The 26,278-nt window shown below is 40.4% G+C and overlaps 1 protein-coding gene across 1 annotated transcript in view; it reads left to right on the top strand.

The window, feature by feature from the left end:
- ESCO1 (establishment of sister chromatid cohesion N-acetyltransferase 1) overlaps positions 1-26,278 on the top strand; it is a 50,028-nt gene that overhangs the window by 13,489 nt on the left and 10,261 nt on the right. The window contains exons 6-7 of the mRNA XM_006027933.3: positions 12,645-12,776; positions 23,021-23,110. Of these exons, the coding sequence (XP_006027995.1) occupies positions 12,645-12,776; positions 23,021-23,110 (222 nt within the window). The remainder of the gene's footprint in view (positions 1-12,644; positions 12,777-23,020; positions 23,111-26,278) is intronic.

The following is a 26,278-nucleotide window of genomic DNA, read 5'->3' as shown; positions in this document are numbered from 1 at the left end:
CCCTGCGGGGGCCATTTGGCCCCCTTCTTTGGGGGCCAAACCCTTTTTGTGGGGGACGAACCCCCTGTTGGGGGCGTGTAGCCCTTGTGTGGGGGCTGAACCCCTTGTGTGGGAGCTGAATCCCATGTTGGGGTGCCGTAGCCTTTGTGCGGGGGACCGACCCCTTGTGTGGGGGCCATCACCCTGTGGGAGAGCAGCAAAATATGTATTCATGAATTCATGAAACCTGTATTTAGAGTTCACTTTATTATTATGATAAGGGACTTGCTTTAACACTGTAGGTATATCAATAAAACATTGTCCAACTGATCGCTGTCTCTGTCTCTCACACTCTCTCTCTTTATAGTGGTCTTTTGTTTTACTTGTGGAGGAACATGCATTTGGGGTATTTTAGAGAGTGATTTTGGGATTTTTTTTTATCAGGGATTTTTCAGTTTTCCAATAGGGAACACCAGAATTCCTGCCAGGGAGGCCAGTGGCAGGACCCTGCCTGATCAGAGCTGGCACCTTGGACCCAGGACGGCGGCCCCAGAGGGGCAGATCCCTCTACTGGCTCTGCAGTCCCCATCCGAGTGCGGCAGGTCACAGCCAGGCAGCAGTTCCCACTGCCAGACTGCTGCAGTGGGCAGAGGGTGCAGGGAACTCTCAAGGTTGCTTCAGCAGTCCAGCTGGCACAAGGGGTAGTGTCCCCAGGTACCAATTGGCTGGGTCCCAGAAGCTCCTGAGAGCTAGTAGCCCTGAGCTATTTGCCAGTGTGGCTTTTTATACTGCTGGGGCCAGGACAGGGCAGCCATACTGCTGGGGCAGCACAGGGTGCTGGCCCCGGGCTCGAGCTCCCCCTGGGCTGCAGATCCAGGAGGAGCCAGGCAGGGTTATTTTGCCCCTAGTGGCATGGTTTGCTCCGCAACAAAGTGCATGTCCAAGCACGTGCGCTGAAGCAAAAAGCCCCGGCTCAAATTTGCACCGCTTCTATTTAAGCTGCTGCAAGCATATGTGCTTGCATGTGTGGACACGCCCATAATGTTTAAAGACTAATCATCAATGTTTCACTGTCTGTTTGGGAGGTGGTATCAAGTGGAGATGCTGAGGGGTCTGTCTTGGGTCCAGTACCATTTCATATATCTAAAGATTTTCTTTAATTGTACCTTAATATTATCTTTACTAACATACATAATGAAGAGGGCAGAGTTAGCAAATTTGCAGACGATACCAAGCTGGGTGGAGTTGTAGATGCTTTGGATTTAGGATGACCTTGATAAATTGGAGAAAAGGTTAAAACTTAATTGAATGAAATTCAGTAAGGATAAGTGCAAAGTGCTGCACTTGGAAAGTAATAATTGCATGCACAAGTGGACTGTGATCTGAATATGAGTTGACTTGTTTTCAACAAGAGCACACTGTTAACAGCATTATATTATCAACATGGTTGTAATATCAGGAATGTCACTTGCAAGTCAAGGGAAGTGATTCTTCTACTCTATTCAGCATTGGTGAGACCTCATGTAGAGTATTTTGTCCAGTTTTGGACACTACATTTCAAGAAAGATGTGAATAAATTTAGCAACTGTTCAGAGAGAGCAACAAAAATGATGAGAGGTCTAGGAAACATGATGTTATGAAGTCCCCCAGGGGCATGCTTTCTGTTCTCACCTGAAGGCTAAAGGTGAGGCTAAAGGTTCTCACCTTCAGCTTCATCTGGTTTCTCTGGATAACTCCTGAAGCCAGTCGAGGCTTGACTTCTGGAGTGTAGAGCAGAAGCCAAAGCTTTTTGGTGCCTCACCCTCTCGGGTCTTCTACAGCCCTTCCTTAGGGCGCTACCTTCTCATTGACTTCAGAATGAGGGACATTAACTCTTAATAGGGATAAGAAGTGCATCCTGAAGTTCCAACAGCAAAGCAGATAATGTATCTTTAAAAAGGCAGATATTGGGCCAAAGGCCACCCAGCAAGAAATCCTTTTCCCCTCCAAAAAGTTAAGCAAGTAGCACTGTACTCAGGCTAGCCCACATAGTCCTGAGCACCCCAAAGTTAGCTGCTTTCTTTTCAGTGTGCCCAGCCCCCAAAGTAGCCCATCTGTTTTCTTTCTCCTGATTCTTGAGCTCCCAAGCCAAAGCCCTGCCTGTTCAGGCTGCTCCTATCCAGACGTATGTCCCTCAGCTTTCCTGTATTCTCTTGGCTTCACTGTCTCTTAACCCCTTCTTCTTTCCCCATGTACAAGTCAGTCAGGAAAACTGAGGCATACAATACCATTAAAACAAAAACACATTTAAAACACATTTTACAATAACATTTGTAGTCTGTCAAATTTGACATATGAAGCAATGTTGGAAGAATTGAGATTGCTTAGTCTGTACATGAAAAGGTTGATGGGGATTTATAACAGTCTTCAAATACCTGAAGGATAGTTATAAAGAGGGCAGTGATTGATTCTTCTATGTGTCCACAAGGGACAGGGCAAGAAGTACTGGTCTTAAATTGCAGCAGTGGAAATTTGGTTTGGATATTAGACTTTTGAACACTAAGTGGTAAAGCAGTGGAACAGGCTACCTAGAGAGGTTGTAAAATCTCCATCCTAGGCATTTCTCAAGACCAGTTTAAATAACACTTGTCTGCAATGTTTTAGACAGGTATGATCTTGCTTTTGGGTAGGGAGTTGAACTAGATCAGCAGTGTCAAAGATGTATACATCCCATGGAACTCTAGGATCTGGCCCATGGGTCTTGGACTGAGCACATGCATTGTGTGCAGTGTGCATTGGCCCTGGTCCTGCTCATGACATGTGATGCCTGTATTGCACTGACTCTACATGGTGGCTCCAAGGCCAGATCAGGCCCACAAGCCATCCAAGCGTGCTGCAGTCAGTGCACAGGGCCAGTTGGATGCAGATGCAGTATGCACCCCATGTCAGATCTGCATGCGGTGTGAGCCCCGGACTGTGGCCAGCCTAGGGTGCACAGAGCCTGGAACCTGTATGCAGCACAGGGTGCCAATCCAAAGTTGCGCTGCATGTAGCACCCTGCACACTGGCTCCAGGGCAGTCTGTATTGGGCCCACAGACTGGACCCAGCACACAGAGTTGGACTGGTATCGGCACTTCGTGCAGTACGTACCTCACATACCCCCACATATGGCTCCACATGCAAGCCCTGGACTGGTACCAGGGTGTGTGTTGCATGACTTACCTGTGCTAAACCAGCCTTGTGTGCTGACTCTGGTGCATGGGGTTGGTCTGTGGGCCTGGTCCAGCCTGCAGACCAGCCCTGTTCCCTTCATCTGGCCTGCAGGGCTAAAAGTGTTTGACACCCCTAGACTACATGACCTTTTGTGGTTCCTTTTAGCTCTATTTGTTTGTGATTTTAAGTTAGAGTATTAATCTTAGAGTATAAAGGATGGTTTTCACTGAAGAAAGTTAGGACACTTAATCATAACAAAATATTTATAAAAGGAAAAGACCTCCATAATATTATTATTTTTATTCATTCACTAGCATTAATACTTAAAATTAACACTTACTTGGATCAGGATTAACTCTTTGTTGGGTTTTTTTTTGGTCTAAAGAGACTTTAGTCATGCCTGTAGTTCACTTTAATCATAGAGTGACAGTACATGTGGCAGTGAAACTTTTTGGTTTACCTTTCTCAAACGTGAGACTGCAACCTTCTATATGTATAGAGAAAGTTGTCCTCTGCAAAATAACTTTTTCATAAAATACTACATATTTGCTAACTATAGTTTTTGTAGAGATGATTCATGGTAGTTTTGTATATGGTTTTGATAATTTGTACTTGCATATATAGAAAATACCTGATTTGAAAAGAAAAATTTCAAATATAATTACTTGAAAGAGTTTAAATCAGTAAATACATTTTTTTAAATCCTATTTTTAAAATTCATAGTTGCCATTTATGGGAATTTGATTTTTTTTTTTTTAAATCACATTTTTAGATATTAGCAGTAGTTCAAAATTTTCTGAATGGACATTTTACAAAGATACTTAGGTACTATTGTGTTGCAGGTATCTTGAGTACCAAATCAAAGAATGCTAGGTTGATTTAAAAATGAATCAGTTATTTACTTTAAAAATAAATATAATAAAATTGTTTTGTTGTGTGCAGCCAAGTTAAACTCAGTTGCTGTATAGTTATAAGCTATTTTAATAGTAATAGCTAGAAACGTAATTTTAATTCTGTTGGAATTACTAGTATGCTCTTAGCAATAGCACTTTAATATAGAGGAATAGAATTAAATGAAATAGGCTGTAATTTAACTTGTTCATCCTTATTTAAAACCACCTTTTGAGATGTTTCATCATTAGTTACAACACTATTGTTTTTATGGATAGGCTAAATGGATGCCCTTTCTGGCTTTCAAATACCTTAATTTCTGTCAGGCTGTATATACCAACCACTACCTCCTTTGCTGTAATGCTGAACATTTTAATATTTTGGTTTTATGTTATCTATCTTAAAACATTTAACTTCTAATTGTCCATATAATGGTCGAGTCCCTGGGTCTGAGGTATGTTGTCAAATTATGTAACCTTTACCTTTTCACCCTGTATTTTAAAGGAAGTCTTATGGGTAACTCAGCATTCTTTTTCCTTTTGCATGTGCTATTTTATATTTAGTCCCTAAACATTGTATATCATTGCTTTGGAAGGTATTGATAGTGACTTGTTATTTTTCTGTATTATATGACTATAGCAGAGCTTGCTGCAGATTTTATTTGCCTGCAAAAAGTGCTGCCACTTTCTCAAATAGCAGTACAACTGTTAGTGCTCATCATATATGCTATAACTTGATGTTCTATTTTAATACTTGTACTGCTTCTCAATCATTCATTTTCTTACATGTGCCTCTTCCTGCTATCTGAACATCTCTAATATTAATTTATCCCCCCGTCACAACTATAATCTTCATTGTACAGATATACAACTGAGGCAAAGAAGGGTCACAGGAAGTCTGGCAGAACACAGGTCTCCTGACTGCCTTAAGAACAGTGCTGCTCTCCATGCTGTTTTAGTGGTAGCTGACCCAATTGAAAACAGGAAGTATAGTACTGCCTGTGCACATCCAAAAGTGTACTCCGTTGGAGGAGACTTATGTTTAAGGTCACTTACAACATTTAAGCCTTGTCCCTTTTGAGGTAAGCAAATGTGATCTCTCTTTTACAGACCAAGGAGAGATGAGTAGCAAGATTATGACTTGAATAAGGTCAGAGATAGTGTTAGTTCCTGAGGCCATGTTCAGACCAGCGTGCATGCGCGGTATGTTCTCCGGCACCATAAACTGCATGCACTGCACATGCAGGTGTTCTCTGCACTGCTAATTTGCAGTAAACTGGGAGTGTTTTTTGACCTCGGGCTATCTCAGTGTCAAAAAAACCCCTGCACCTGAAAAAAGTGGAGCGGCGGATGTGGAGGTAGTGTGTGCTGCCTAAAATTGGAGCCTGGACTGTCGGAGCCATGCACCGGCTGTCGGCCAGGCTCCGCATGCTGGATCACCACCTCTGGAGCCCTAGGAAGCCCCCAGGATCTCAAGTAATGCTGCTGGGGCCAGCCCAGATGCTGGCTTCAGCCTCCTCTAGCCCACCCAGAGTGACTTGTTGTGTGCATGAACGTTCCTTGGGGACAAGTACCAGCAGCACAACTATGTGCAGCTGCTGTTTGTCCCTGGGAGACGCACGTGCACGCTTGTCTGGACATGCCCCGATTTGTTCTTGTGTTCAAATGAATATAACAAACTATTCTGAAAATTTATTAAATACACCCCCTTATGGATTATTTTAGTATGAGGATTATGGACTGCCATTTTTTAAAATTTACACGTTACATTTCTGTGCTCTAAAGTTAAATGAGCATCCAAATTATGCAAAATGGACATATAATTCAATTTTATTTTTTATTTAATAAAAAAAATATTCTGCAGTGTCTGCTTGCTAAAAAATATTTTTGGTTATACTTCCACTTCTACCATTTATTAAAAGAAACAGTTCATGGGAGACCTAAATTTCTTTCATTTCCTAAATTCTTACCAAGCTTACAATCTTAATTGTTTTACTAATTTAATTTATAAACAGTGATCTTTACTTACATTAATTTGGTAAAAGGTATTTATTATAAAACTGAAAAAGTTGACTATTCTACTTCCAATTGTAGGGTTATATGTGTTATAAAATAATGGAATATTCAAATTCTTTATCTGAGTTGTTTGATAACTAGGAGATGTCATATTATCCATGTCTGAATACTGTTTACATTATTTTTCTTAATATCTCTTTATAATTGGACATGTTTATACTATTAAAATAGTAATTAATTTATGACGTATAATTCCGTAAAAATAATTTATTTTTAAAAAGCCTTAAATTGCTCTGCCTCCCCTGGCTAAAGCAATATTCCTCTAAGTAAACTGAACTTGTCTTCCCAATGGTTCATTTAAAGTTTGTGTTTCCTTTTTGAGTGGGGCATGTCTACTGATCCGCTTCTTGATCAGCAGGGTGACCTGCCCACAACCTTGCCTTAGAAATGCCTGTTGTTGCAGGCATGCACAGGGCAGCACAGGAATCTCCATTCCTTTTTCTTTCTGTGAAGGGTCTAAGAGGGAAATCTCTTCCTTCTTTGGAACTTCTGTCTTCTTCTTGCCATTTCATTTTTCACTTTCAGACGCTCTGTTTTCTGGCTGTTCTGTTCTTTATTCTAGTATCCTCACTCAGCAAAGTATATCTCCCTCTGCCTGAGGGTCTATAAGGAGGGAAGTGAGTTATCCTTTGCCCAAAGCAAGGGCTCCCTTCAATGTCCTACAAAGGCACCAAATGCCTTTTTTGCTTGCAGGACTCCTTAAACCCAAAATGGAAGATTGGCAGACATGCACCGTCTCAAAGAAGAGAAATTTGGTAAGACTTTTTCCCCCCTGTTTAATACAGAGAAAGAACTAAGTCCTTCTAGATGTTAACTTGGCCTTGATGAATTGCAATGCTTTTTTGCCACGAGCCCACATTCATCTTAATAGAGTTTGCCTAGCTTATCAGAGTTGTTTGTCTGCTGCATTTAAAGCATTACAGAATTTGCAATTCTGTATTTCTAGTTTATGTAGGCCAGTGGGTTTCAACCTTTCAAACTTTTTAGCTCTTTAGTTTTCGCTCTTTTGACTATGGAAAAATAAGAGCAATTCTTCTGTTGCAAAGAACTCGGAAAGATCACAATGTCCAAATGATTTTTAACATCATGGATTCCTGTTTGAGAACTCGGGGTTTCTCTCATGAATCATGTTTCTATACCTAACAGTGCTAACATTGCGTGGCACCCTGTGGCACCTTGAAAGTATCTAATTTTTCTCCAGGGTGCTGCAATACCCTGGTTGAGAATCATTAATATAGGGTTCTTGTTTGGGGACTAGAAGAATCAATTCAAGACAAGTAATCTAATTTCTGCTCTTTCTACTGCTTTTCTAAAACCTTTTGTTCTGCTGGATTTCTGGGAACTAATCATCTCAACACTATTTACTAGTTGTCTCCAAGGTCTTGACAGCTCATGCTCTAATGGGGGCTTGTGAAGAATAGTGAAGGGACACAATCAACTTGAAATAATATTAACTTAAAATGAGTTAAAGGGATTCTGTCAGTTGAAATTTTATACTAATATAAAAAGCCTTTTTCCGTATTTCTAACTTTAAAAAGGTGTGAAGATTTTTATCCTTCTGTGCTAAAGTTTAGGGGCTTTTTGCAGCATGGTAGATTACCAAGATCTGAGAAGGATTACACAGGGTTGGTACATATCCCTCCATACCCCACACCCTCTGGACAGGTCTTCCTGCTTGCCACTTTTATAGGGTCAAATATGTATTTTTTTAACCTCTTAAACACCAAAAAAGTGTAATTCCTTCTGCTGTTTTGCTGCTCTTGATTTTAGTCAGCTTAGTGTTTTTTACCCTGCAGAGCCTGCACTCCAATTTTTTGCCTGCACAACAATTTTTTGTTTAAGGGATGGTGCACAGTGGTGTGCAGAGTTAAAATACTGCTTTAGGTTTAGTTGCTAGCTAAAATCTGTATGGTCTGCAGAATATATTTATCTAAAACAAATTAACCCATTCACCACTCTGCTGAGCCTCAGAGAAGCCCATGTGTGTTTTGTAAGGGTCTCTTGTATTACCCCAGTATGTGGTAAATATTTTTGTATTGTTGTCCACTTGAATACATTAAAATTGTTATTTTAATGAAATCCTGAAAAATATCCCGTCAGATATCTGAGGTATACTAGAATTTCCAATTTGGCTCTCTTATGCCTCTCAGAAACATTAAGATAATAAGAACAGCCATTGAGTGGGTCATACCATGGGTCCATATTGCCCAATATCCTGTGTCTCACAGTGGCAGAGCGTGGATGTTGAAAGGGAGAGAGGACAGGGTACGATCAGGGTTTCTCCCTTGTTTCTCTTGCACTTGCAGCCTCCAGCATTTAAGATCTAGGAAGTTCTGATTGTACTCCTAACACCTATGCTGAATACCTGCTGGTAGCCCTAGATGAACTAAATTGACACATTTTGAGGATTTCTGTCATTTATTGTTTTGGTGATTTCCTGTGTTCAAGGATTTTTGTTGGCAAACTAACCAACATTCAATTATAATAACATTTAAATTCTCAATCATTTTAATGCGGATACTTTTGCTTCAGAAGGATTGTTAACAGCACTGTTGTTATGTGTTTGAATGTTTAAGATTTGTTTATTTACCTGATTTTTTTAAGTGTTCTTCAAGCATCTGAACAGACACCCTTGCCCTTTTTATCTGTCAGACCTTGATCACTTTCTTTTTCTTCTTACATGCCATGGGAATATAGGAACTGTGATATTGAGCATAAACCAGTGATTTCTCAGTTGCTTGCTTGCAGCAGTGGTTCATATGTAGATTGCTACAGGCTTTTATAAATCTTACAAAATGCCAGGAAAGATTGGCAGCCTTTCTTGTGTTTCTACCTTCCACCTAGTTGGGTTTTTTTTAAGTGCTCTGTCTCTTGAAGTATCCTGTGACAATTACTAGAAGTCTATGCTTCTTACTGTGAATTTATCAGGAGGCTCTACCTAAAGTCTAGACTTCACTAGCAGGTGTGCTTGAGGTCACAACAGTTTCTGTGCATCATAGAATCATAGAACATTAGGATTGGAAGCATAGGTGATGGAAGGGGGCTGTTAACCGGGCTCAGCCCCCACAAATGCAGGGGGCAGCAGGTATGGCTGGACAGCAGCCCAGCCACAGGCTGCTGCAGCAGGGGGCAGGGGCACGCACTCAGATCCCTGCACAGCCATGATCGCAGCCAGCCTAGCAGGCAGGTAAGTTTCTTTCTTTACCTGGGCTTGGCAGGGGGCAGATCAAGACCCCCACAGTGCAGGAGACAGTGGGGTTAGGGGCAGGGGTGAATCTTTCACCCCTGCCCCACTCCATGCTCCACTGTAGGGATTGTCCCATGGCCCGGCCCGGCCAGGGCCCCATTCACAGTGAATGGGGGCTGGGCCTGGTTGTGAGACCATCTGAGCCCAGCGGCTCCTCCAAAGGCACGGCACCAGGGAGCCAAGGGCAGGGAGGCATGTGCCCCCCTTATCTCTGCATGTGGCAAGGGCGGGCTGCAGCTGCAAGCTGGGCTCTACCCACTCCCAGCCTCTGCACCTCGCTGCCACCTTTGAAAGCAGCGTGGTGCCATGTGCATCCCACCACTGGGTGGGCTGGGCAACAAGGCACATGGTACCATGCCGCTTTCAAAGCAGCGGCAGTGAGGCGTGGAGGCTGGGAGCAGGCAGAGCCCAGCTTGCAGCTGTAGCTCACCCTTCGCTGTGGAAAGATCAGGGGGGCACATTGCCCCCCCTCCCCCCCTTTGGCTCCTCAGTGCTGCACCGTACCTCTGGAGGAGCTGCCAGGCTCCAATTGTCCCACGACCCAGCCTGGCCGGGGCCCCATTCACTGTGAATGGGACCCCAGCTGGGCTGGGTCGTGGGGCAGCCAGAGCCCAGATGCTCCTCCAGGGGTGCAGCGTGGGGGAGCCAAGGTGGGGGAACATGCTTATCCTCCCCTGGCTCCCCCACAGTGTGCACAGCAGGGGGAGCCGCCCACCCATATACCTGGAGAAGCCGCTGGGCTCTGATTTGCTCCACGACCTGGCCTGAGCACAGCCCAGACCAGCCCCAACCCCATTTCCACCCCCACGGTCCTTCCCCCCTCCCCCTGCCCCTTCCCCTACAGACTTTCCCTTGCGGGGGGGGGGCACATGTGCATGCATGCACACACTTAGCCCCCACCAAAAAAATTTCTCCCTTCACCTATGGTTTGGAAGGGACCTCAGGAGGTCGTCTAGTCCAGGGGTGGCAAAATGCAATCTGCGGGCCAGAAGCACCCCACCAGGTTATTCTGTCCGGCCTACGGGGGCCCTAAAAAATTAAAAAAATTAATATTTATCTGTCCCTGTCTGCCTGTCATGCGGCTCTCAATGGCTTGCCAAAACTCAGTAAGCGGCCCTCCGCCCGAAATAATTGCCCACCCCTGATCTAGTCCAACCCTTTAAGCAGGACCATCCCAGCCAAAGCTTTGTCTAGCTGGGTCTTAAAAACCTCCAAAGATGGAGATTCCACCACCTGTCTGGGCAACCTGTTCTAGTGTTTTACTACCCTCTTAGTAGGAAAATTCTTCCTAATATCTAACCTAAACTTCTCTTGCTGCAACTTGAGATTGTTGCTCCTTGTTCTGTCATCTGCCACCACTGAAAACAGTCTAGCTCCATCCTCTTTTGAACCCTCCTTCAGGTAGCTGAAGGCTGCTATTGTATCTCCTCTCAGTCTCCTCTTCTCTAGGCTAAATAAGCCCAGTTCCCTCAGCCTCTCCTCAGAAGTTATGCGCCCCAGCCCCCTGAAGTAAGTCTGTCATCTGCATCTATTTATCAGTTTTCAGATCCAGCATATGCCATATTTACTTGAATCCAAGACAAGGTTTTTTCTGCCTAATCAACATGAGGTGTGGGGGGGAAAAAAACCTTGTTTTAGTTTTTTTGTACTGGCCTGAGACACACGGTGGCTCAGTTCTGATTTCAGCCGTGGCCTGGGATGGCTCATGCAGTGGAGAAGGTGGTAGGCACCAGGATGCAGGGGGACAGGTACAGACATGGGGATGGGGGCAGAGGGTAGTGGGGGCAGGCAAAGGCACAGGCATTGTTTGGGGCAAGTGACAGGGGACAGGCATAAGCATGGTGTGGATAGGCAGCAGGGGAGCAGGCATATGCATGGATTGGTTAGGGCTAGGGGTGACAGGCACAGGCATGGGAAAACAAGCAGGGAGGTGGAGGTCCTGCCCCTCATCACTGGTATTGCTGTAGGCAGGATAAATTCAAGATCACCCTCCAATAATTAGATTCTACACATGGACAATTATAACAAATTTATAATTTTCCACGTATAGAATCTAATTATTGGTGGGGAGTCTTAAACTCAAGGTTGTCTTGGATTCAGATAAATGCAGTGTGTTAAAGTTGCAAGAAGGGCCAGGAAGTGAACTGAAAAAATCTAGTCATGCTGCAAAAATCTTTCCACTGACTTTTGTATTATAAAAATAATTCTGTTCTTTTATAAAGATCTGAATTAAGTTAAATTCAAGCAGTATATATTCATATAATACTATACGTGAGAATTAGATACATAAATAATGAAACCGTCCCTTACGAATACTGCCAAGGTTTTTTCTAATATTTGCCTACTTCACATGAAATAACAACACTGCTTAAAGAATGAACAATAAATCATTTGCATGCTAACGTGTGTAATGGATTGCAAAATAAGGTGATAAACTTAATGTCAGAAACAGCAAGATCGAGAAGAAATTTTCTTTTATATCATGAGTACTTATCACCTGTGTTGAAAATTGCAAACTGAACTATTCCCTTAAAACCAGATACAAAGTATGGTAAAGTTAATATTCAGAACTGTCTTTGTTGATGGTGAGCATAATATTATAAGTCTCGTATACCACCAAAGGAGAAGAGAAAAAAGTATAATGCTAGTCAGTTGATTTGAAAATATTTAGTTTCATCACAGAATTCTGAAATCCCTTGGCCAAATACAGTAAATTTGTTACTTATGATTCTACTGCTAATTTCCATGTTCTGGATTTTCATAGTAGTGACCAAAGTATGCTAGACACTTTCCAGATCCTCAGAAAGGGTTTACACCCAAGGAATTTATCAACTGACAGGAGTTGGTAGTGGGAAACAACAAGTAATGCATTTTTTATATTAGGCAATAACAGTTATTACAAGTAACAGAGTAGGTAACGGCATCTTAACGATATCTTTGTATTCTGTCTTTCAAAAAATATGAATAGTCCTTTTTTGCTTTACGCATGTGTCTTAGCTCTGACCTGAAGGAACTGGGGAGGGAAAATTTGTCTTAATGCCCCTCTTGGTCTATGGTCTGTCTTGAGACTGACAACTTGTCTGAATGCTGTAGGAGAGTAAGGCTTCCAGTCACTATTTTTTGTATTTTTCCCTTCCTCCATTTTAGCTGGTGTGCTTGTGTCTACAGATGTTATTTAATTGCATATCAGTTATGAAATCCTTCAATTTAATTCCATTTCTGTTCTGTACTTTTGAACAATATACCTTCTTTTAAATAGGATGCAGGACAAAAGAGATTTGGCGCTATTTTCTGCAATATTTGTGGAATGCTTTATACTGCATCAAATCCGGAGGATGAAACTCAACATCTGCTGTTTCACAACCAATTCATTAGTGCTGTAAAATATGTGGTAAGATAATTTTATGCCTTTTTTTAAAGAATAAGATTAACATTTTCCATACTGTATTAACTCAAGTTCAAATTACTTTGAAGTATAAATTTATTGTAATAAATTCTTGCCCTAAAAATAACACAGAAGATCACAAATCCATTTCTGGAAAATGATGGTTTTGTTAAAAGCCTAACAGGTGGTTATAATTAAGCTACAAAAATTCATCATCAAGATAATACACGTCTGTTTCAGTTTTATTCTGTCCTTTTTATTTAGTAGTTGGCCTTACCGTTTTCTCTAGAATGCCATAGAACTTCTTATTCCATTTGCTTTCCTTAAATGGGCTAAGTTAAAATAGCAGTAATTCAGAAGTAGATTAGCTAGGAAATTTTTGGCATAGCTTTAGTGTGTTTAAACTTTATTGAATAGGCTGTTTTCTTTTTTACAGTGTAAAATTAAAAAATAGAAGTTTATATTTTGTGCTTAATAGGTATGTTTGTCATTCAGTTGCACATTTTAGACGAACTTGGAAGTTTTTTGCAGTTTCAAATTTGTAGTAAAACTGTAAACTGATATTACAAGATTTATAGGGGAAACTTGCCCAGGTTTCTGAAATTCAGATCAGAATCCATGAAGTCCATTTTCTTTATCACACATGTTACCTTCAGTACTCTACACTCAAGTAGATAAGACCTCCAGGATAACTGAACTGAGGCCACCAATTCATTTCATGTAGGTGCCAATCAGCAATTGGAGTACTCTTAAATCTAGAGCTGGGTTTGAACCAGTTACCCATTAAAAAAATCAGTATATTACGCTAATACTTTTGCAACTATCTAGTCCTGATAAAACACTTGGGTCTTTCATTCTTTTCTCAGTTGACTGGCTGAATAACCCCAAAATATCCTTTCTTGGTGTTTCTGGAAAAAAAAATCAGCTGTAAGAGAAGAATGAGTTGACCATATGATTAAAAAAGCAGCATCATACATACATACATACATACATACATACATACTTTGTCCATTATCTGCCAAATTAGTCATTGTATGATGTCTTCAGATAACGAACATGTCCCAGGAGTCTCTCCTCTATTGTAGATATTGCAGCAACTAGCAATAAGGTGGCTTGGGCACACATCTGGGTTCAAATAGTTTAGACTGACAGTGGGGTGATGGGAGGGAGAGATTATACAGACAAATAGGTACGGGGGGGTATGGTAATTAATATAAGAACAACTCTTTCCTTTGAGCAGATGTGGCCTGTAACTGTTCATGCCACTGAGGGACCTTGGGGCGGAGTGGACAAGTATTTTAAGGATGATGAAAGTTGCAGCAATTGATGTGACCTCTGTTCCTTACCATCATAAGATAATGTCTAGGACAGTTGTGTTTTTTTTTGGCCTTCTGGGTCAGATGAATGGCGCAGGGCTGGTCCACAGGCCAGATTGGGCCTTGTGCTGCCCCCACCTGCCGGGATCAGGCTTCAGGGGCCCCACACTTCTCCCATTTGGCCCCTGTGCACTGGGATTGGGCCTTGCATGCCCAGCCTAGCATGCAGGGGCACCGCCTATGGGAGTCCATAGGGAGTCCTGCAGGCCAGATGACACAGCACTGGGGGCTACATCTGGCCTGTGGGCTGGGGATTGAGCACCCCAGTGTAGGATAAGTTATTAACAAAATTAACAGCGATATTAATATCAAAGGATACTGATAAAAGCTATTACAATTCAATTTCTAAACTGTCCCAAGGCAATTAGCTAACTTGTATTGCTGCTTATTTATGCAAATATGCCAGTTACGTTGTAATGTTTGATGCTATTTATAAGCAGCAGCCTTGTCCCTCCTGTTCAAAGTGACTTTAAAGTTCATTTGTCTATACCCACAGACCATTTCAAGGTACTCTCTTCTCCCATTCATTTATATGGAAGCCAGTATTGGATAATGCTTTGTAATGAAAAAGTTTATGGTTTATGAGAAAGTTCAAACACTAGGGAAAGTTTTTTCAAATAACACCTAGAAACAAGGTTTGTATAAAAGGACACATGATCACATGGGTGAGAGAGGTTTGGTTTGTTTGTCTGTTTATTTTTAATTGCACCAGAGCAGACTTTTTATCGTCAGCTCAGGGAATATGCACAACGTTGTTATTTTCTGAATTATATGCTATAGTAATAGGTGTAGTGGTTCTTATAATAGGCAGTTTAGACATAAGGGAAATCAGTGAACTTTTTTATGTTCACTTATTCTTGACCAGTTCTACAGTTTCATAGCATAGAGATTAATATCCTGTAGAATATTGTGCAATTATAACAAACCACTGTATCACTTGCCATTCTTTTTCCCTTCTTCAGTTTGCTCACCTGGGTTTGGTGCTTTGGTATACAATAGTAATATCAGTGGCAGGCACTCACATAACTTGCTTCTTAAAAGTGCCTTAACAGTGTTTTTCAGAGTCAGTCTTTGGCCCTTTTTTGCTCCTTTTATGCTTAAAGAAACCCCAAAATGTTAATTTTAACTTAGAAATAGCAGAATTTAAATAAAATATTATGTCCATCTCAAATGCTAGTATGGGAGTGAAGGGGCAAATACCAAAAATCTTTAGTAAAAGTTGTGAATGGTTCTATTTTATCCCCTTTTTCAGAAAGTGTCAGTATTTGAAAAAATGATCGGATTTTCTCACTAAAGGGGTGACCATTAGGCAGAAATTGATTGCTTTACCTCTGGACCCATGAGGTGGGAGTTGTAGTTGCCTCTGTAGTGTTGCTCATGGTGCTTTCCCCAGACCTTTTGAGCATGTAATAGCTATTTTTGCAGTAGCAAGGGACTGGCAATGACCTCGTCTTCCCTGTTTTTACCTATGATGTGTTACAGAGTGTTCTTGATGTTTCAGATGTTATGCCATGTAGTTGGGTGTGAAGATTCAAAGTGGCAATTGCTTGTAAATGTAGGGGCTCCTCTCAAGTTCTATGGGTTTTTTTGCCCTAAATAGTAAGACACTGATAGAAAAACCCCAGTAAGAGAGGCTAGGTGATAGGATCAGGATATAGTCTCTTGTTCCTTACTGTGTTCCAGTCAGTCGTTAATGCTGTAATACTAATAGCTTTTTTCCACCCTGGGGCCCATTTCCTTCTAATAAATAGGAAGAACAGAGTAATGTTTGCCTCTCACATGATTGTGATCCCAGAATATGCTCTAATACAGTAGTGTCCAACCTTTCAGCCCCGTGAGCTGAACAAGTGCTGTGGGGTTGGGCATGGACCAGATCAGGCCCTCAGTCCTGTGAGTTGGCAGAGTGGTGTGAGGCTGGGCATGGGCCAAATCAGATTCTCATTCCCAGCCCTTGCCCTGCACGCACTATCGCAAGGCTTTCCTGCCTGTTATTGGGGTCTACTTTTTTCTACTCTTAGGCCTTCTCACAGTTTTCTGACTGTTTCAAGACAGACAAGGTTCTTTGGGTGAATCTGATATCTTTTATTAGACCAACTTAAATAGTTGGAAAACAATTTTTAAGCAAGCTTTCGGGTTCAAAAACCCTTCATCAGGGTAAGGAAGTATCAGCAGTTGGTGGTCAGATTCACCCAGAGAACCTTGTGTGACTATGTCCTTAGACCAACACGGCTACGACCTACACCCCTGAACACTGACCGTTTCAAGGGATTTGTCTCTTTCTACCCATTGTTAAGGCTTTTCATAAGGTCATGCAACTTTGGAGCTGAGGCTAAAATCTGGTGATGGGAGTAGCCTTCATATACCAGGGGTATGTCTTCTGTTATCCCCAACTTTGACAAAGCTATGTCTTTGTAAATCCATTATTGAAATATATTCCAGTAAACTTCAGATTTTAACAGCTAAACTCCTTGAAGAATCCATCCTCACTGTATGTATTCCAGCCCAGGACATGTGCTCTTCCTTCCAGAGGCTGGAATGGATTCTTGAAGTCTCATTATGCCTGTGCCACCAAATCTGCAAAGTATGCTGGTCTCATTTAATGTTGATTCACGTAGCACATTATTGTCAAGAGTTAGTTAAGGTGGCAGAGATCTGTACACTGGATCTAAATGTTATATCCCTACTGATGTTCCAAGGCATCAATCTATCACTGCATGATTTTTTTTCCTGGCTCATTTTCAAAAGTCTCAGGCTCCTTGTACATGCCACGGGGGTGTAATTCGATTTAGTTCTCCCTAAATTGAAATGGTGGGTTTTTAAAACACCGCTTCAATGTAGGGAGAATTAAACTGAACTAAACCCCGTGTGGGGTATACACAAGGGTGGGGGCTTGATCTTTACCTGCCTCTTCAGCAGGGGGTCCAGCAAGCAGTCCCTGTTAGGGGCCCCCAGGCAGCATCCATCTACTGGCACCCAGCCCAGGCGGTCCAGGGGAGGCCATAGCCATGGAGGGAAGCGCCAGCCCCTACACAGCCACGGAAGGAATCACCAGGCCCCTGCACAGCTCAGGCAGGCACGCTCTGGGGAGAAAAAAAGAAAGATCAGACCCGCTGCTTTTTTTTTTCTTCAGTGGAGCCCGCCTTCATGGGCTGCCGCCGGGCCCAGTCCCACAGCCCTTGAGCCGTGTGTGGCCTACCAAGCCCCGAGCACATCGGTTTCCAGCACCCCGTGCACAGTTGCACTTTGTTAGGTAGCAAACTAAAATACCTCAGAGGTGTTTTATCTTGCTATGTACTGAAGTCATTTAAAGTGGAATATGCCAGCAAGCATGCAAACAGCAACTCCATTAAAGTGGTGCAAAAAGGCATTTAAGCTGCTTTAAAGGCCAATTTTGTGGCATGTACAAAGGCCCTAAGAAATCAAAGCTGCCTTAAAAGACAACTAAGATTGGAAAGTCAAACAGCTATAATTCAGCTTCTGCCCCACTCTATGTATTGTATTAATCTTAAATTATGTGTTCATATTTGCTAAAGTGTCTTTAATTTTTTAGTTGTAGTCTGTGTCATGGGCATGAAAGGATACATGTCCATATACCTAAGACTATATGTCTAGTCTTAGGTATACAGTACCAACAGAGAAGTGATTTGCATCAGAGCCCACATTAATAATTTTTACAGTTTTCAGATTAAAGAAAACCCAAGATTTGATAATTTGGCAGTTGGGTAATAATGGAATATTTGTACTGAAGATAAAGCTAAACAGACATCCTACTAGGGAGTGAAAAATTCTTTTAATCAAACTGAGCCTTTGAATATCTGAGGATATATACCTGGAGCAAAATAAGTCTTGCTGCTCTTTCAAACAGGGTGGCTTATACCATTTGATAGCATGTCTTTAAGATGTCCTAATTCTATTTTAACTTCTACATGAGAATTTTTTTTCCGTCCAAGGATCTTAAGGCATTCTACAATTAAAATAGAAATAATAGAAAATTAGGGTTGGAAGGGACCTCGGGAGGTCCTCTAGTCCAACCCCCTGCTCAAACCAGGACCATCCCCAATGAGATCATCCCAGTCAAAGCTTTGTCTAGCTGGGTCCTGAAAACCTACAAGGATGGAGGTTCCACCACATGTCTGGGTAACCTGTTCCAGTGCTTTACTGCGCTCCTAGTAAGAAAATTCTTCTTTTTATCTAACCTAAACTTCGCTTGCTGCAACTTGTCATCTGCCACCACTGAAAACAATCTAGTTCCATCCTCTTTTGAACCCCACTTCAGATAGTTGAAGGCTGCTATTAAACCCCCCCTTAGTCTTCACTTCTCTAGACTAAGTCCAGTTCCCTCAGCCTGTCCTCAGAAGTCATGTCCCTCAGACCCCTCACCATTTTTGTTGCCATCTGCTGGACTCTCCAATTTGTCCGCTTCCTTTCTGTAGTGAGAGCCCCAAAACTGAACACACTACTCCAGATGTGGCCTCAGTGCTGAACAGAGGGGAAAAATCACTTCCCTTGACCTACTGGCAACACACCTACCAACGCAGCCCAGGATGCTGTTAGCCTTCTTCGCAACAAGGGCACACTGCTGGCTCATATTCAGCCTATCGTTCACTGTAACGCCCCAGGTACTTTTCTGCAGAGCTGCTGCCCAGCCAGTCGGTCCCCAGCCTGTATTGGTGCATGGGATTTTTCTCTCCTAAGCGCAGGACTTTGCACTTGTCCATGTTGAACCTCATGACATTCCTTTTGGTCCAATCCTCCAATTTGTCTAGGTCACTTTGAATCCAAGCCCTACCCTCCAGTGTATCCACCCCCTGCCCTCCCTAGCTTGGTGTCATCTGCATACTTGCTGAGAGTGCATACCATGTCATCTTCCAGGTTGTTGATGATGACCCTCCCTAAGAGATAATATCCTTGTTTTACAGTTGAGGGGAATTGGAGGCAAACAAAAGTTATAATTTGCCTAAGAGAACAAAATTGATGTCAGAATTGGAAATAAGAATCTAGTTCATCCTATTATTTCCTACTATAAAGATCGAAAGATTAAAAAAAGGGGTGTGCAGTTGAAGTTCACTTCCTTACCTTAAGTTCTTTTCTTTAAGACATAATAAAGAATCTACCAGGAATAAGGTTCTTTATTTTTTCCACATCTAAACATTTTCAGTTGGTCTGATGAAAGACTTCATCCTAAGAAATCCTTACCTCTCACTTAATGTTTGGACCATCACAGCTACAATATCATTCTTACACTACCATAAACATTTTTAGGAAGAACAAAAATGTAAAATTATAATTTTCAAGCTATTTGCATGTATATGGGAGGTAGTGATTGGAAACAGGTTATGCCTGGTGTATCAAAAAAAAAACAGTGCCAGGCAACATATCATATTTTATATTTTTATATCAACTTTTTGAAAATTCAGAAATACATAGTTAATGCATTCTTCTGTATCCTTAGTTTGTATATCTTCAAGGGACAAGTGTTGTACATCAGAAGTTCTTTACGTTGTGAGCATAACAGAGCTTGCAAAAGTGCAAGCACTTCCAAGTTACACCAGAGTTGCCATCACTATTGAAAAATGGCTTGGTCACACTTGTATCCTCATTTTGCCCCTTAACTAGGCTGGAATATACCTAAAAATGCTGTGCCAAAACTTCACTGTCACAGTTAGCGTTCCTATCACAGTGCTTCAATAGTGCAAACACTGCAGCAACTGCTGTGTAATAGGCAACATTTCCTTTATTCTTGATTAGATTTGTTTAAGCTATTCATTATTTTGTCATTCTTTCATACACATTCTGTGCATTGTTAGGGTGCAATAGAAACAATCGTGAGTAATTTTTAAAAATAGTTTAAATAGAATATGTGCATATGAATTAGAAAATAAATGTTTAAATGATAATAATGCAAATAGATAATTTTTTCCCCAGCAGTTCGTCAGCTGTAGTAAAGGACTCTCATCTTACTTTAGTGACCTACAATATAGATACCTACATCCACTGACATTGCAGGTGTTAGAGAGAATGCTTGCTGTTTTCAGCTTACTAAATGGATGATGCTACTCTGATTGACTAACGTGAACATAGTGTGCCTTTATTACTTACAAATAATAGCCATACAGAATTTCAACAACTAGTTATCTAATGAGAGTAGAGCTTACTTCTACGGGTATATGGTTACAATCATACCCTTTCCCCAGAAATGCAGAATTGTGAGTATTTTGATACAAGTAAAAGAAAGTGATAGCTCATTCCTGCCAACTTTAATATTGATTTTATTTTTTAATTCTAAACAACACTGTATTACTTGAGTTCACAGTCCCACCTTAGAACACCTTAGTGTAGAGTCCCACTTTGAAGTCAGAATGATGAAAACACTTTCTTTTTACTCCAGGTCTTCATGGGGATATATTTTTAAAGGAAGATATGCCAGCAAGTTGCATAAAATATCTTGTCATTGCAAATATACCAAATACAGTTTTAAATACTTGATCAACTAAAGTTGAAAGTTTAAAATATATAAGAATAATACTAAGACTGTGATATATTCTGGTGATTTATCAACATACTGGTAGTTTAGGAGGAAATTTTGTTTGTTCCTTTGTTTGTAAGCATTAGAATTTTTGACAAAATAGAGAAAAGGTTATATCTACTTCTTAAGAGAGACTGCAAAATTCAAAATGAGAAGGATGCCATTTGTTCTTTTTTTTTTTTTTTAAACTCTAAAACATAAAATCAAGTGATCTAAATCTAAATCTTATTTTGAATACTGCCAGCATACCTGGGAAGACTTTAAATATTTCTCAGCGCAGGGTGTTTTTTAAAGGCAGAGTTATAAGACTCTGGATTTCAGAAGTTGTGGAGTAATAGCCACACAAAATGATTATCTTGTATTAAAAAAAAAAAACTATTCACTTAAATTCTCTTCAGAAAAATAGTAGATACAGAACAATAGAACCAAAAGAAAAATGATAAATATTTAGAGGCAGTTTCACTTGTCCTGAAAGATTGCTTCTGTGATCTTACTCTATTTTGTTTTAGATTCCTGCTAATAAAATATTAATCTACTTAAAAGTAGAGCAGTGGCAGCATAGTTGGGTGACAGGACTCTTATTTTTCTGTATGCTTTTGTAGGTAGACTGACTATTCCTTGTGATTAAAATTATTCTGAAAAGACAACTTTCATAATTTTCTTACCTTTTAGTGAAACTGTTTTTGAAGAAGAATGTCTGAGCATCTCTCCTGGGAACATTCTTTTTGCCTAAAATACTTATTGGTCTGCATCCTTGTGTTGGGACAGTATCACTCTGGGTGCTGTTATGGGAGGATTACCAAGCACATGATTTAGATTAGATGAGTGACATTCTTAGTTGGGAAAGAATAGGTAATGGAATACATTGGAGTCAGAGAGTCAAGTTAAGTGAGCTGAAAAGGAAAAAAAGTGGGGGCTTAACTCCTGCTCCGGTTTGTTTAGGAGATGCTATGTTTATTAAAAATTGTGATCAAGCTATCACACATGGTATTGTTCTTCTGACGTAGTGTCGTAGTAATCTGTATTAATTCCTATCAGCCAAGCATAACTTCCATTATGCCACTCTGTGTCAGTACTCAGTATTGCTGTTGCTGAGGTGGAAGATGGCAGGAATGAACTACACTTGTGCATAACACCCCTGTGGTATTAGTGCTCAACCCTGGGGAACACCACGTGTTCAAAAGTATCCCTTCTGTGTCATTTTCAGTGTTGGCTGCAAGTGGACCTCTGATGAGCCTCATTTCTAAAATTCTTCTCTTACTCTTTTGTTTGGGAAATAGAGATTGAAAGTAGCATGCTAAAAAAGTAGAAATCAAGCATAATACTTCCATCATGTGACACAATACAGGTAGATCATGGCATTCAGACACAGTGCCAAATCCAGTTGTTTGTTTTAGTTAGGTTTTATTGATGCTGGAAGTTATAGATTTCAATGAGAAGTGTTCCATCTGTGTTGTTTCTGCAAAGGCTTTTTTACATTAAGTTGCTTTGAGTAAAACTTATAGATCGGCCAGCTCAGTGGCTGAAGTTACTCTTTCTGTATATTCAGAACCTCATCAAAGCAACTTGAGTTCTAATTTCTGGATTAGTCCCATCTTACTAGATTTAAGTGGCTTTTTTTGTTTTGTTTTTTCCATGCAGGTACTGCTCATTAATCACCATGAGTGTGGATCTGAAGAAGAATTAATAACCTCTATTTTTTGAGTATGTTTAACTTCAGATACACACAACGTAGCCTCCTTCCCCATTAGATTCTTAGAAGGTAGTTATACTACTTTTTATAGTCTCCTTCTTGTGGCTTTGATAGTTATGATCAATTAAAAAAAATCTCTTCCTTACATTTTGGGCAACTGCATGCCAGTCAGTTCATTTAGAACCTCCTGGAGGTCTTTCGCATGCCAGACTTTAAAACTGAGTGTGTATTTGTGGAGGTAACTATGTTAAAGAAGAAATCTTTTAATAGAAGCATAGATTTTTCCATTCACTGGACTCTGGAAAATCAATGCCTTTTTAGACTGGGGCATCAGTTATATTATGTGAGTGAGTTAATCCTTTTTTAAAATTTCAGTTTGAACTATCATGTTGTGGGGGAAAAATTCAATTATACAATTATAAAATACCTTCACAAGTTGTATCTAGGTTTAGTCGGGTGATATAATCTTGCATTGAAAGTGACTGCATTATGATTATCGTATGGATAAATAAGGCTGGCTGATAAGGTCTTTTATCAGCTAAGTAATTGCAATTAGGTTTTTTGTAAATTTTTATACCACAAGTTGATATGTATTACTATTCTTATTGTAAAATGGCATCTTGTATTCAGATTTATTATTATTATTATTATTTAGGGATGGAAAAAGGAGAGAATTTTGGCTGAGTACCCTGATGGCAAAATAATAATGGTTCTTCCTGATGATCCAAAATATGCACTTAAAAAGGTAATAATAAATAAGTAAAAATACGTAAAGTTGCTTGATGTTTAAATGCCACAGTTATCTATATTGTAGTTAATGTTATAATGAATAAGTTTTTTCTGACAGAGCTGTCAATACACTTCAACTTAATACTTCCCAATTGTACCAAATTCAGCCTTAGCCTAGCTGAGAATTCAGCTATGCATATTCAATCTCTTCAAGAAAGCCCATGATAATTACAGCAGGGGCTGACTATTAGACTCAGAGACTGGTTGAGAAATGTATATGATTGGCAAGCTTAAAAAAACTCCGTTGTTTTGTGAGAGGACTGGATTCACTGGCCCAAGAGGTCCATTTCAATACTATATTCCTAAGTTTTGTAAAGTGCCTTTTCTCTTTAAAAAAACAAAACAAAACAAAACAGATTATTGCATGGGTATTTTAAGCCATTTGGATTGCACACAAATGTGAATCACTTTTGATGATTCCAGCTGAGTTGTTTTTGAGTTTCAATTGAGAGTTCCAGCACTTGAGATTTAGCAGCTGATTAGAATTGAACAGAGCATGACATGAGCACCAGTACTTTTGTAAATGTTTAAGTTTTGACCCTGTTAAAATAATCATGGCTATTCACTGAAATATCAACTTTAATATAAATATAAGCTCTTTCTAAAAGTAGGCGTAAACTGTTCTGAAGTTTAAAATTATGAGGAGGAAAACCTGGCATGCATATAGTGAATTCATCATTTTAAATAACATAGTTCTAAATTTGAAGGCTTAAAGAGTAAAACTACAGGTTTGTTATAATTACATTTAATTTCAATATCCTTTTTCTTAATGTGCCATTTTTCTTTAACCTACTTTACAGAATGTTCTAATATCCATATCCTTGCAATTCAGTATTGTCAAAAAGATAGTTCTAAAACAAATATTCATGACTTTGGCACTTATTAAAAGCAAACATAATTTACATTCTTCATTTGTCACAGATATTAAGGTATCTTTAATAATGAGGCCAAATATTTAAGTAGTTTAGTTTTTTAAGAATATCTTTTGACTGAAATTTAAATTACATGTTTAAATATGTTGATATTGTCAGATATTTCATACACAGAAGAAATTGTTCATCTTTTTGTGTAGTTAGTAGTGCTGTATAATGTTATGTAAAAGACCAGTGATTACTGCTTTTGTTAACTCGCTCCAAAGGACGTAACTGAATATAGCAATGACAAATATTGCTTAGTTGCAGCTATGCTGTAGTTGGATCCTATCTTATAGTTGAGTAAATATGGTAAATGAAAGATGATCCTGAATATAAGATGAACCCCACGAATTAGATTCTATATATGGACAATTTATACATTTCTTATAATGTTCTGGGGTTATAGGTTGTAGCTGTGTTGGTCTAAGGACATAGGTAGGCAAGGTTCTTTGGGTAAATCTGATATCTTTTATTAGACCAACTCAGATAATTGGGAAAAATTCTTTGTTGCAAGCTTTTGGGTACAAATGCCCTTTGTCAGGCTCAGGAAGCATTTATAATTTTGTAGGTATACAGTCTAATTATTGGAGGTTTGCCTTGAATTTGTTCACCTCCCACTGCTACAGCAGGGAAAAATAAATCTGGGGGGGTTAGGTGGCTCCTTTCCTTCTTCTCCCCTGCAGTGTCTTCCCTCCCTTCCCCACCATGGTCAGACTCTGCTCTGGAAGTGAGGGGCACATTTGAAAACACTGACTTTGTACTCTGGGTACCCACCAATTTAGTTAATCCGAAATTGATGCATTTTACCTTTTTTGGAACTGCTGGAAGTTTTGGCATATAAATTCATACACTTACTTTTAAGCAACACTTTTTTTGCATCTACTTATATGTAATACAAACTATGCATGATGTTAGTTCAGAGGCAAACAGCTAATAATTTACCATATAGTTCATTGGGCTGGGCTGTTGAGCCAGTGAGATTTCAAGCCATGGTGACCTCACAGCTCAGCACTGCTCAGTATATGTGTGTACTCCAGATAGCTCATGGATCCTTTGTGGAGGTAATTAGCCTGTCCATTCATATTATATTCGAGTAAGTGCAGTAATAAATCAAGCAGATTTTGCTCTGCTCAGTATGTGGACAGGAGAGTATGAGGAATACTGTTGAAGGAACATATATACATTTTTCTATTCCAAAAGGCAACTTCTCTGGAGATGTTGGATTCTATAGTCATAATGGTCCAAGACGTGAGAGAGAGCAATTTTTATGGGTGATATATTTTATTGGAACAATTGTATTGTTGGGAGATATTTGGACAACCTTTCAGGTACAAGTCACTATTCCTCAGGTCCTGGGAATAGTTTGTCTAGCCCTTGGGGCAAAATTAATTTGATACCCCTGGTTTAACAGATTTTGGATTAAAATGCCTTGCGTCCTAAAACCATCCCATTTCAAAGAGCCTTCTTTGCCTACCTTAACCTCTTGCTCTGTCCCACATGCTGAGGATAGACTAGTAGAAGAGACCTTGGGTACATGTAGATGTGAGATCCACCAGATGTATTCTGTTTATCTCTGGAAACAATCTGTTTCTAACCTTCACCTGCACTGGACACTAGCTGTGAGCTAAAAAAAGTTAATGTTTTAAAATCTTTTCTTCAACCTTTAAAATTCCGTTACTCTTAAATCAACTGGGCTTTCTGGGAGCCATGGGGAAAACTAAGAAAAACTGTCAGAATTCTTGCCAGTCTGCTCTGGAGAAAAATTCCTTCCTGGTCACAAATGAATACAGGCAGTCCTCAGACTTAAGCCACAATTAGTTCCTGAAACCCACGTCTTAAGTCAAAAGGTTGTAACTAGGAACTAATTTTCCCATAACAACAATGTTAAAAATGGGTGATTGGTTCCTTTAGGATGCTGGATACAGCTATGTCCAACTGGTAAGTCTGGAAGGGGAGTGGGGAGGATAGGTGTGTCGGGGGGCAGATCAAGGTGGGTCTGGGACAGGGGCTGGGGCAAGCGCAGCCCAGCTGGGGCAGGAGGCACAGGATGAGGGTGCAGCGTATCCAAGGGGTATGGGGGTGGGTGGTGCCGCTGGTCTGAGAGCTGCTTATCTGGCAGCTCCTGCTGCTTATCCAGGAAGTCATGGGGTGGGGACGGGGGTGGGGGGTGGCACAGCAGGGGCTATGGGGGTGCTGAAGCCAACCAAAAC

Source organism: Alligator sinensis, unplaced genomic scaffold, assembly GCF_000455745.1.
Source record: "Alligator sinensis unplaced genomic scaffold, ASM45574v1 scaffold677_1, whole genome shotgun sequence".
NCBI lineage: Eukaryota > Metazoa > Chordata > Crocodylia > Alligatoridae > Alligator > Alligator sinensis.
The sequence above is the reverse complement of the archived record's forward strand: the minus strand, read 5'-3'. Positions and strand labels throughout refer to the sequence as shown.